This window comes from Emydura macquarii, unplaced genomic scaffold (genome assembly GCF_026122565.2).
Source record: "Emydura macquarii macquarii isolate MOO-44397 ecotype Brisbane River unplaced genomic scaffold, CSIRO-AGI_Emac_v2 contig_1045, whole genome shotgun sequence".
Taxonomy (NCBI): domain Eukaryota; kingdom Metazoa; phylum Chordata; order Testudines; family Chelidae; genus Emydura; species Emydura macquarii.
Window position 1 is genome coordinate 8,157,398 of NW_027131182.1, and position 13,617 is coordinate 8,171,014.

Consider the following 13,617-nt stretch of genomic DNA (forward strand, 5'->3'; position numbering starts at 1 on the left):
TCACCCTGGGGGTTACATCTCCTAGCAGGGAGGTCAAAAACAGGTATCAAAGGATTGCAACCACTTTGCCTTTTCTATGTTGCTAAGTGAGAGGGAGGCCCCAGCCAGATGGCCAAGGGATCTGGGAATGGTCCTTGTGACATCCAGGGTCCAGACGCTCCAAGGGAAGAACAGCAGATTTAAACCGCAAAAATGAGCAGTCAAAACAACTGATTGCACTGCATTATTGTATTATAAAAGTACATTGAGTAAGGTCTTTTATGAAAGCTTGTTACGTTCTGAACTTGATGGTCATTATGAGGTATACATAGACTGTGTTATGAAATTATGTATTTGTATACATATATAAAAGTGTGCTCATAAGCAGTGGTGCAGCTTCACCTCCACCGCACAGCAGGGTGGTAGTCAGTCAGGGGCTGCCTCCCCAACCAGATGAGACTAACTCCAAGCACCACCTCGAATGGTACAACGCAGGAAAAGACAATTGATGGGCCATTAGAATTAACGGGAAGATATTGAGACAACAGGGAATTGCCCCACTTTGAATATCTATAATAACTGAAGGAAAAAAAAACAAACTACAACCCTTTTTAAAATGGAAGGGGTTTGAAGTAAAAGTTGACCAGAACTGAGGGCCAACCTCTAGGCGGGAGGCTGTCTGGGAAATATTGGATCCCCCCTACACTTATGGGGTAAATTGGGAAAGTTTGCAAAGGCAACAGGTAACTTATAGTAGAAAAGGGATCATATCTAATGTAGGGTATGTCTACCCAGCAAAGAAAAACCCGCTGTCGGGCCCTGGATGGGACTCCCCACCTTGCAAGGTCCTAAAGCCCAGGCTCCAGCCCAAGCCTGGAAGTCTACACAGCAATTAAACAGTCCCGCAGCCCAAGCCCCGCAAGCCGCATTTGGCTGGCATGGGCCAGCCACAGTTTTTTCTTTGCTGTGTAGAGATACCCATAGAAGGGTGAACCCATAGAAGGGTTAAGGTTCCCCAAGGCTACAGGGCAAGTGGTGATAGAAGCCCACATTGGCCTGGGTGATCCTCAAAACATCACAGTCCAGGTAAGGAAAAGGGAGACGGTTAAGACTACTGAATTATATAATGATTGCTGCATTTAATAACACTATTTACAAGGCTAAAATCACACCAGACAGAACACAAGAAATAGTGGAGACAGAGAAAATCACATTACTAAAGATATCAAGTAAGTTCATTCATGCTGCTGGAAAGCTTTATTACAGAGAAAGAAAACTGAAGAGAGAAAATTTACAAACATCCACTCTTTGAAATGGTGACCTGGTTCCATCCTTAGGTGCTAAGAGCCTCACTAGGGCATGTGAATATCTGGAGGGAATGTCATGATTTCTCTTTTTCTGAGCTTCTCCCTCTTCAGTCCCAATTACCCCATAGCTTTCTGCAGGACTGAAATTATGGTAGCTTGCACTCCTGACTATCAGTCCCAATAGGCTTATTTAAAATATCTCACCCGCTTAGTTCACAATCGAACCAAGTTAAACACTGATGTCACATGCATAGGCTACTTGCATCTTAAACTCGTTACCGAGGGATGACTCTTCTGTCCCTTTAAAGTTACCCTCAGCTTTTTTTACTCTGTTCCTGGCAGCTTTTCCAATAGCTTAGTAGGTGTGGGCAATTAAGACCTGCATAGACCCTTAATTTTCTGGTACAAAGTTGTTGTGGTAGATGGTACTTAAACTTATGAAACCTCAAATCTCCTTAAACCTTAAACTCTAACCCACCCCTTAAAGCCTTACTCAATTCACCACACTTACTCAATTCACCACATAATCTTTGTTCTTTATTTCTGCGTACTTCTCCTCTCACCCAGTAAGCTCCTCCCAAATATCCCTTCTAACCGCTCTCTCTTTCCTTCTATTCTCCTGTTCACATCTTCTTTCATTTCACAACCTAAGCTTGGAATGCCATTGTTTCCCTTCTTCCTGGATGACAACCCTCCATTCACATCCCCTTTTAAAGCACACTTGTTTCACAAAGACTTTCAAGAACGATTTTCCCAACATGCCCAGAGGGCAAAGAGACTGAACTTTCATCTGGTGTATTATGTGCCATAACTATTTTGCCTGTGTCCACTTTAGATTGTAAATTCACTGAGTCAGAGAATATATCTTCCTTTCAATAGCACAGAGGACACTGGAAGTGCTCTACACTGTATATCTTGTAAAATAAATAAATAATCGTAATAAAATACTCATTTCAGACACACAGCTCTTGTTGCAAAACTGCATCTCAGGGAAGTTAATTAACAAGTGATCTTTTCACTCCCAGCCTCCATGGGCAAAGTTATGGTTCTCAGTATGTGCAAAGGAAGCTCAAAGTTGGGTGAGCTAACAACTTGATGATCAGGGGAATCCTTAGGTGGTGAAAGGCTAGCTCAGCCAACCATAAATCTTCACCTCCTGAACTCTCAGGATAGGAGGTGTAGAGTAAGAAAAGAAAACATTCCTCACTTTTATGTCCATCCTATCTATGAAGGCATATGCCACATTTCCATCCCCTTCACCCATGGGAATGGTTTGGCCCATTGTGTTTTGCTCTCAATTTTCCAGTGGTCAAGATAAGAGGAGTAAATATATTAGTAAAAGGTTAGATGTGATTAAACTGCCAGTGACCAAAATGGATAAAAGCTTCAGGCTCCAGAGGAAGGAAACTGAAGATATGGAGATAAAAATATAGAAGAATCAGGAATACTGTGGACTGGAATGTGCTGGCTAATAAACTTCTATAGCAGATTTCATCAAAGGTTTGCAAAGCTCTTTATAAAGGTAGGTACTGTAATTATTTTTATTATGGTAGGACCTACATGCCCAGAGATCAGGTCCCTTTATGCTAGGCATTGTAGAAGCAGATAGTAAGAGACATTCCTTGCCTCAAGAGATTATAATCCAAATATTCAAAGGAAGTACTGTCACACTATTTACATATAGGAAACTGAGGCACAAAGAGGTTGTGACATGCCCAAATTAACACTACAAGTCAAACAGGGTGAGGAACAGAACCTAAGTCTCCTAACTCCAATATGATGTTCTGAAAGCTACATCAAATTGACAATGTGGAAAACAAATCCAGATTTGAAACTTGAAATTGGCATGAGTCCCTGAAACCAAGAAAATAGGAGAAGCTGAGATATTCTTCACAAAAGGCAATGTGAATATGCTGAGGAAAGATATTTTGTACATGCTATGTGAAATAGCATAGTGATTTACCTAGGAAGTTTGATCAGATAACATAATATTCAGTAAGGACAGTGTGTGTTGCTCTGAAACAACATTCTGAGACTTGTATCCTTATTTAAATCCAATTTTTAGGGTTCAAAATGTCATTCTACCCCAAGCTACCAGTCTTTTTAAAAAATATTTCTAGGCCAAATAATTCTTAAGATTATCTATACCCCTTAAGTTAGTGAAATTTGACATTGCCTTTTACCGGGCATATATTAAACAAAACAAAACACACACCACAACCACATCTCTCATCTCGCAACAGAAAGTATGTACAGCCCCCAGTGGTGGCTGCACTTCAGCAGGAATATGGGCTCTACTACACAGTGCTGATAAAGTGCTTTGAGATCAGAAGATGAAAAGTGCCATTCATTCATTCATTCTGCCAGACTGGGGCTTGCTGTGAAGGCCAGCCTTATGTTTTCTTTCTCCCACAGCCACTGCAGTGTTTCTGAATAAGGATGAGGCAGATCATTCACTGTTTGGAATATACCTTGTCACAATAGGGTGAATTTTTAAGGATGACATTTCAGCCCTAACTCTGAACTTCCTGACTCTGTATTTAAATCATATCCTGATATTATTTAAACTCTGATTATTTTTACTGTTTAATTGCCTTTGCTTTCAAAATCAACTGTCATTTTCAGTAAAAGCAAGAGACAATGTATTTGTTACAACTGATCACAGAAATTTTGTAAAAGAGCATTTACGTATTCACCCAGCTGTAACTGCTCCCCAAAATCCTTTATAATCCATTGTATAAATAATATTGAGACCAATTTAATACAAGTATTTAAATAGAAAGACAATAATATTTTCATCCTATCAACTAAGTACAATATAATCTATTTAGTCAATTTATAAATGCATATTATTTATCCGACATAATAGTCCTGTCTAGTCTAATGTTGCACAATGTATCATGTACATATACTCTGATCCTTTTAAAAGATGCATTGTTCTTTCAAAGATGAAAAGAAACAAACAAATAAATAAATACGTCTATGAAGTTTGCAAATGATTTCTCATGATATATATTAATGTACAGCATAGAGCCAAAGTTATATTTATACAAACTCACTTAAAAATAGCGTTATGCATCTCTAAGAATTTTTGCTACATTCATGTCACTGGATACTTTCATTTAATTGATCACATATTCTGATTAGGTAACACTTTGAACAATTAAAGTATTTAAAAAAAATACGGGGTTGTGGCGTTGCGGGTTTTGTTCTGTGTACTGTACACCTGATAAAAGGCAATTTCAAATTTCACGAACTTAAGGGGTATAGTCCACCTTAAGAATTATTTGGCCTAGAAATACTGTATTTTATTAAAAAACAAGTTTTATGAGTGTTAAAGAGGTTAAGTATTTCAATACATAAATAGAAATTAAAATAGAATTTTTAAAAAATGTTTAAAAGAGCAAGAGGTTTGATACCATTGTGCAAAGATGTCAAAATGTTCTGAGAGTACAGAATCTGCCCAAAGCAAACTTTCACTGCAGAGTTTTAAGCCCCTGACCGTAAAGATTTCTAATAGAAACACTTACTGCACAGTGAGACTAGACAGCAGACACTATCATAATAAAACTCTCTCCTCATGACAAGAATACAACAACATCAATGTAATTGTCCTGAAGTGGTCATCTGTCTACGGGGAAATATTTTTTATTCATAGGAAATTATGGAAAATTGTTATCTGACAATGATTAAGCAAGTAGAAAACAGGCATTACGTCGCAGAAATAGACTGCGTATCAGAAAGAAATCTGCAAAATTTTGAATTCTGGAAAAAGCTATTAGTTAATTTAAATATAAGATAGGAAATAGGACACTGCATCTTTAAGCGTTTGTGCCCTGCGGCAACTATGTGGCTTGTGCAGCACAAAGCTATTCTGCCATTGCAGAACATTCAAAGGTACAGTCTACTGTATTTAATATTATCCATGTTATGTACTGGATTGCTTCAAAATGTAAACAGCTGCAAGGAATATATCATTTGAAGATGTCATAAAAGCTATTAAAAGCTAAAGATTCATCTAAATTAAATCCACTGCTAACTTCAAGCATAAGAACACCCATAAAAACCTTGGGGGGGGGGGGGGGGGAATATTAACTATTTCTGCAAAATAAGTGGCTAAGTAAATTTAAAAAATAGGTACAGTGACTTTGTAGTAAAAATGTCTATTACTAACAACTTTTATTTTCACAATTTCCATATTTCAACAATAATATGATACATATTCATATATGTCCAATATCACAAAAAAACCCACAATAACTGGCACATTTAAATTAATTGTATGCAATGTTGTTTTAGCCGTGTTGGTCCTAGGATATTAGAGAGACAAGGTGGGTGAGGTAATATCTTTTATTGGACCAACTTCTGTTGGCGAAAGAGAGAAGCTTTCAGATTTACACAGAGTTCTTCTAAGAGCTCAGTGTAAGTTTGAAAACTTGTCTCTATCACCAACAGAAATGGGTCCAATGAAAGATATTATTACCTCAGCCACCTCACCTCTCACATTTAAATGGTGATATTCATATGTCTTTCACTTTCAGATTTCAATTTTATTATTTCTAAAATGAGTAGTAATGGGACTACAGATTCTCACATTCATAGGAGTAAATAAGCCTCTTTAAAACATGATAGTTTGTAAACTTCCATTTTAATTGGGTTTACAGTAAAAACAAAAAATCCATCTCAGATTAACATATTAATTTGTTCATATATTCTGATAGATTACCATTTAACTCTTCCTAATATACAGATTTATAAATAATGCAAATAGGGTTATGAGGTGTGAAAAGAAAGTTGTCCGTTCTTCAGTATAAGATTTTTTTATTTATAGCTACTGAATCATAGAAGATTGGGATTGGAAGGACCTCAGGAGGTCATTGATTTGAAAATCTATCCAATATATTTTTAGCATAGATGTAATGCTATATCCACATTTATATTAGTGAAGCACAAAAAAAACTAATAGGAAGGTGCGGAGTAAAATATCATCCTTATCCATAATAAAACTTAGAAGCTATACTAACTCTAATACTTTATCATCTCTTTTAAGGCTATTATACATTTACAGTACATTACACTGAGATAAATACTTTTAAAAGCTGTAATATACATTTGTTAAGCTTTTTTCCATAAAAATAAAGAGAAGACATATCTGCCAAATGTTGGTACAGGAGAAAAATCAAATGAAAAGTTATTGGATCACACAAAAAAGGATTACATACAGCTGAAGAGACATATCAGCTTTTGACTGCCTGTGAGACAGATTTCAAGGTAAGCATTGAAAAAGATTGATCTGTTTAGCTGGGATAATATCCATATTTCTTCCCACAAAAAATTAATCAAAGCTATTCTTTACAAGTATATATCATATTTTTGGGGGAGGGGAAATCTGGGTAATTATTGACTATACTTTTATTTGTTAAATAACCCGTAATGCCTTTGGCAACAGCTGGATTCCACTGGTTGACACCTGGTATCACACATGCAGACAGCTAGTGATGCAGTTACTTTAATAGCTCTAATTCAGGTACCTCAGTAGAAAATAAAGATGTTCTCCCTGTATTCTGGGCTGAAACCCATGTAAATTTCTCATAAATCCTTTCCACAAATCTCTTTTAACATGCAAATCCATAAATCATCATAATACTGACAAAGAAGTTAACCAACACGTGAAACTAATGCTCATTCTATCCAGAACCACGTACAGGTAAAACTACCCAAACTTCAGACATCTTTCCAGAGCTCTCTTTGGAGTTTCCCTTGCTGAAAATCAACATGACCAAGAAACACTTGTCCTTATTGTATAACTAATCACTTCAAAGTCTGGTCAAATGACCAGACTTTTAGACTATCCTTACCTTGTCTACAGTCTTTATTGATAAATAAATCAGGTTCATTTATAACCCCTTTTGATCATACAAAGCAAAAAAAAACAAAAACAAAAAAACCACAAACAAGCTCAGCGGACAAGCACTACTTACTGATGATGGTAAACCTGGAGGAACTTTTCGAACTTTCTTTGTTTGTACTTCTGAAAAAAAGATAAAATGCCATTGTAAGACATGTTTTCACTGAAATTTGCTGAACAAGCTGATTATGCTTCTGACTGCTTTAGTCTAGAATTTTAGCATGGACACCATTGCTACTTACTGAGATCTGGAAGTTTGATAGAAAGTTGCCGGGAAACAGTGAATGTGTAGATTTGGAGTGTTAGATAATTTGTTCCCTCCTTAGATGGTTTTGTTTTAAAAAGGATCCTTGTGTGTGCAACCAACGGAAAGCAAAGAAGCAACTAACAATAAAAAAATACCATTGGTATTCCCAGCCGGAAGTACAAGCATGCTATGTTGTTTTCAGTTAGATTATTGATTTTACTACAAAATGCTGTTAAATAAAATAAAACTTCAATTATTATTTTTTAATGGAAAAAAAAATTCAAGACAAATTAACTCACCCATAGAGGTGCTGTGAAGAGGCCTCCTTCGGGGGTTATTGCTAGAATACTGATAATATTGAGAGCCAGGTTTGGTGGGTGAGAGAGCTCCTGGGTTGCCAATATCCATGTCACCTCCAAGGAGACTTTGCTAAAAGATTTTAAAAATGTATATTGTGAAATCTAACTTTCCCAGCCATTAACCATTTCTTATTGCTTAAAATAATACTGTAAAAAAAAATCCATGAGACGAATTGAAATACTGTTTAAGAGCCTGCAAGACTTAAAAGCACACAGTACTAAATATTTCCAGTTTAGGGACTTTTCCTTTGCTAAGGATGCTTTACAGAGTAAATTCTTTTTTTTTTTTTTTTAAACCTAGAATTACTTACATTTAAAGTAGACTTACTGCCTTTTTATGCAAATGCAATCATTGTTCAACACAAACTTTTGAAGCTACATTGAAGAAATATATTTGAGTACTATTCATTTTATTCACGGCACAGAAAATGTGTCTGTAAACATATTTTTCATAACAAAAAACCTTTATCCTGTTATTAATATTATGATTCAGTGTGTATTAAAATAGCTGCATTAACTATCTGCATATAGCAAAGATTTTCAGGTCCGTGAATGAAAATACACCAAGTAGATACCATATAAAACATACACACCAAGTACACGATATTTGATTAAGATGTGAAAATACAATTACAAATCGCTAAAAAAAAAAAAAAAAATTAAAACTGTTTAATTTGCCAAGTTACTGAAAAAAATAACTCCAAAACATCTCAGGCTAATGGAGAGCAGCAGTAGCAGCAACAAAGGACTTTAAGTATATCCTGTTTATGTTTATATTATAACTAACAAGATGCACACCCACAAATGCAAAATTTACTTAGTGACGGAAGGACTATGGATTCTATGAAATAGCAGGAAACAATATCTGACCACAATAAAAGAAAAATTGTAATCTGTAAAAGAATATGAAAGAAGAACAATTTTCTAAGAGTAATGTTCTATTTGCTATAAACTACTTTGAAACTTACCCATAATATATAAATCCCCTGATTATACTCTGCATTGAACACATTGTTCTTTTAATTATTCTGATATGCAATAAAACAGGTGTAGATACTACCATTTATATTAAGAACAAATTTACCATTTAATAAAGAAATTTTAAAATTAAGTACCAAAAATCTAACTTTATCGTTACTTGTAATCAACTTTTACTGACTGAACTAATTACTGTACTTGATAAAGTACAGAATGTGTTTTCCCTAATCTAAATTCTAATCACCATGTCACTCACAACAGACTTAGTAATGCTTCACTAACACACTATTCACATGCAAAATACTCTAAATAGGCCAATTATGACTCTGCCCCTGTTCCCTGGTTAACCCGCTGAGAACTGAAAAATTTCACAAGGCAGTCACCAACTAAAACAAAGGCTCCTTGTTTTAAATTAAGACAGTCTTTTTGATTCCTAAATAGCTCAACAAAGTGGCATGTCTTCTAATGAAAGCAGTTGGTCAAATATGACCCATGAGCTGGAAAATCAGAAATTAAAACATCCTTATTCACTAACTATACTTCTAGAAACATCCAAAGATAACTTTTGATTCTATAAAACTATATTACATTTATTCCAGATGAGCAATGTGTAAATAACTAATGGGTTGTCAACAAGTAATCCTTGATTGATTCTATTTTAGGGCTTTTTACATAATGTGCTATCTAGCATTTGGCTTTATAGAAATTCCAAAAGAATGTAATTTTATTTATACAGGTTTTGAAAATGTGAGAATGTTAGTCACAACTTTTTTGTTGCTAATATCTTTAAATTTAGCAAATATTTAATATACACCTGTGGTGACTATGCTCTTGTTAATATACACCTGCACTGACAAAAATGTTTGCAAGTGTATCGCATAATGGCAAAGAAACACTTGCAAAACTTCCTGACAAAGTTCTCAACTCATTCTGAATATACTATTGAAACAAACATAATTTTATTGAATATCTTTTATGACTAATTCATTCTGGAATGAAAGACCGCTAGCCACAAAATCCGACTCAACCATGTATTTTTTATCATGCATACATTTTTAACATAAAGACAGACCAGCTAATCCGTACATGGATTATCCATATGTCTAGTGGTCTGAAAGATTTAACTTACAACAAGCCTTAGAGCTTTGTACATCCATCCTACTTGATGTAATTTGATTTTTTTAAGAATGTACCTAAAAATGGAGTTTGCAAATTATGTTAGATTTACCAAGGCTCACTTTATCTGTACGAAAATGCATATGTTATATTTTTTGTTTTCTTTATTAAATAAAGACCTGGAAAGGCTGTGAAACTTCTACAGACAGAAAATTTAGACAACTATAATGGAAATAAGCAGCAATCTTAAGGCAACTCGTCATTTTTATTTGTTTAGCTATTGGCTACTTCTCTTTGCCATTAGTTGTGTTTTTATAATGATTACTAATTCCTTGGTACCAAACCCCTGATGACATAAATCTACAAACATAGATAATAATACATGGGTTATATAGAAAGCGGTATTCTGGACAGAAATATGCAAAAGTTTTAAAAAGATTGCAAGAAAGGACTTCCAACATTATGATACCGTCTTGGTTGCTTGTAAGGTTTGTTCATTCAAGGCATAGATATATACATTGTTGGTATATGAATGTGCATTACCTTTGCATGTACAGCATGGTCACAACTACTACTAAATATTTTACCATCAATAATTTTCATGCAGAGTAGGATGTTATAAGCAACTTCTTAACTATAATAAAAATCAGTCTTTACTGAAAAAAAAAAGCATTGTTGGTCTCTAAATAAACTTTCACAATCGCCACATAGACTAATTTCTTCTTTTTTAAAAACTTTGTATGTTACTGGGACAGCAACATCTTTCTTCAAAGGCAACAAAAACATGCATCTTTGTGCAGTTAAGGGGGCTTCTGTAAGCACTCCACTCTGGAAAACTAAGATAAATATATATATATATATATATATATATATAGAACAATGGACATTTATTATTGTTCAGCCTACAAGTCACATTGTTAATGGCCTGCAACAAAGAGAAAGATAAAACATTTACAAACCATGAAGCCATAGATTACATAGCATTTGAGGCTTGCTCTTTGTCCATATTTGATCTTAAAAGTATATGAATTATTAGGCATCCGAAGTTCATATTTGCCATTAAGAAATGATGGACTTGAAAGTTAAGTATTACATCTGTCAAACTCCTCTCCTGATTTTAGACAGGGTTAAAATGGTTGCATGTTTTCCATTGAGTGCAAGCTAATGTTCTGATGTTATCTTTGTGTCCCACCAGCATACTACCCAGGAAACACAGGAAACAATTTGCTGCATATGTTTGAGCTAAACTGTATAAATCTTACAGACATATTCTTGCAATTTTGCATACTCTGTGAAAATCCCTCCCCAGCACCCGGCACTCTTCAGAACTGTACAGTTTGTAGTGTACATTGTATTATCAAAAACAAGGAATGTAACACACTGAATTTTCCGGTCAGGCTTCAAAGTTTTGGTTAAAAAAAAATTACAGATGAAAAACATTCTCAACACAGCAAGATCCATTGCCAGATTCAGACATCTAGCAGTTCTTTGTCAATTTGGATTTTTTGTTTGTTTGTTTGCTACCTGGAAGTCGGTCTGTGTCTCTAACATACCCTCAGCCCTGCCGTCTTGTAAAATCAGTTACCAGCTATTGAGTTCTGTCTACATAATCCAGAAAATAAAGATTTTTAAAAAAGAAAGAACCATATTTATCAAAACTGATTAATACCAGAATGGTAGTTTTAAAAAATTAGACTACTTCCATCATACATCTGAAACTTTGCTTTTCAAACCAAAATGATTTTTTTGCAACTGAATAATTGTTTCATTTTAATCATTTTTAAAAAAATCTAATGGGTGGGAAGTAGATTTCTGAAACTATTATATTTACCCTTAATTACAGATATGAGTGAGATTAGAATGGGATGCCTTTTATTACTATATAATTAATGTAGATGAAAGGAAAATTACCTTGAATGTTATAATCTGTGGGGGAACACCCACAACACCCAGCACCGCCACCACAGGTTAGAGGAAAAATATCTGCGAGAAGGTACTTTGCTGGACTTCCTGGGTATTCTGTTTTTTAGTCATTCCCCATTACATTGTGATCAGATATCAAACACATCATGGGGGATGTTGTAGAACAAAGAAAAACAGTTTTAGATGAAACCAGATTAAGCTCCTTTTCTGAACTATTGCCAAATGCTTGAGAGTTGAATCCATGTTTGAGTATTCTAGTGCTCACACAGCTGCAATTCTATTCTACGATCACAAACCTATGTGATGTATAGTGACTGGGGGCCATATGTTCCCCAGCACAGGAAGCAGAAGGGTCTAAAGACTCAAAGAAGTGTCAGGAGGGATCTCATGGAGGGAAAAGGTGACTGCACCATATCATTCTTTCCTGTCACGTGGTTGCATAGGAACCTCCACACCACTTATGCTACGGTGTTGCCATGTGGCACCGAGGATAGTGTGGCTGGCCAATGGTGGAGACTGGGATAGGAACCCACCACATTATGCTCTTCAGGTGAAGCAGCATAACTTAGAGATCAATTTTACAATTTCATTCTGAGCAGCAAGACGGGTTTTCCTACACAGCACATAAGGAACTATCCCTGCTGCAAGGCACCCTTTGTGAAAAATGTTATTGCAACTGGGAAAGGGTGTGCAGGTAAGGGGAGTTCAGAGCAGCGTTTAGCTGCAATGGAACCTTGAGTCCATACAACCTTCTCTAGCAACTGCTGTAGATCTCCAATAAAATGTGACCTCCTCTTCCAAATAGCTTCTGACTTGCCACTCCTTATGTAGAACAATCTTATGGTCTCAATCTGTATAATGTGAGGCAGAAAGGGGAACACAGACCTTTTGAAGTGGCAAACTGACTTTGTACAGATTCACAAGCCTGAAGGCTGAGCATTGCTGTAGACATAAAATGCTGAACTATTATTAGTGTATGCACACACACAATCATGTGTGTCATATACATATATAAACTACTATATTATAACTCTTCCAAATCATATATCAACTTAAAACATTAACAAGTTCATTTTATTATAAACATCATAGGAATTATAGAAAATCACCTTCTTCAAATAGAAAGAGCACAGTAAAATTATTTTTCATAATTCTTTCCACATTCTTTTTTGTAAAAGCCATTAGGAAGACTGATCAATCTGCCTAGCCTTTAGGATGTGGGAATGAAAGTCTGTATTCTTCATCACGTTTGGCTCTTCCTCACATTCTTACTGTACACTATGGACTCAATTTGCAAGCTTTGTATTGCAGCCCACAGTCCTGTACCAACCTCACTTTGCAGGCCAGTGAGGACGAGTAGCACAAGATCATAGCCACACTTCCTCCCTACACTTTTCCAGGTGATTTAATCCTAGAAGTGGGAAGGCCCAGCTCCTTGTAGGTGCACCCCAAAACACATTACTATGCACACATGCATGGACTGAGAACAATCTAATTGTTGTAGATTGCTTATACACCATGGCGTAGTAGATTATGTTTATTTATGACTTTATTAAGAAAAAAGAGTAAGGAGAGAAGAGTGTTGTGATTTTCCTCAACATGAAAAATGTACGTTTTTCAGAATCCCCCCACCCCACAATCTCAGTCAATTGGATTTGGCTCCTAAATCCCTTTAAAATGAGATTTAAGCTCCTAAATCAGTTAGACAGTGCAGTGACACCTAAATACCTTTGAAAATTTGGGCCTTTGTCTATTACAAGCTTACAACGTAGTCAACCTGAATGTGCCAAAACCATGCTT

The 13,617-nt window shown here is 35.6% G+C and overlaps 1 protein-coding gene across 4 annotated transcripts in view; it reads right to left on the reverse strand.

Annotated features, from left to right (window-relative positions):
• TCF4 (transcription factor 4) overlaps positions 1 to 13,617 on the reverse strand; it is a 321,020-nt gene that overhangs the window by 119,240 nt on the left and 188,163 nt on the right. For all 4 annotated transcript variants that reach the window (XM_067545435.1, XM_067545433.1, XM_067545434.1 and 1 more), the window contains 2 exons: positions 7,741 to 7,870; positions 7,268 to 7,317 (listed from right to left, as the gene is read on the reverse strand). In XM_067545435.1, the coding sequence (XP_067401536.1) occupies positions 7,268 to 7,317; positions 7,741 to 7,870 (180 nt within the window). The remainder of the gene's footprint in view (positions 1 to 7,267; positions 7,318 to 7,740; positions 7,871 to 13,617) is intronic.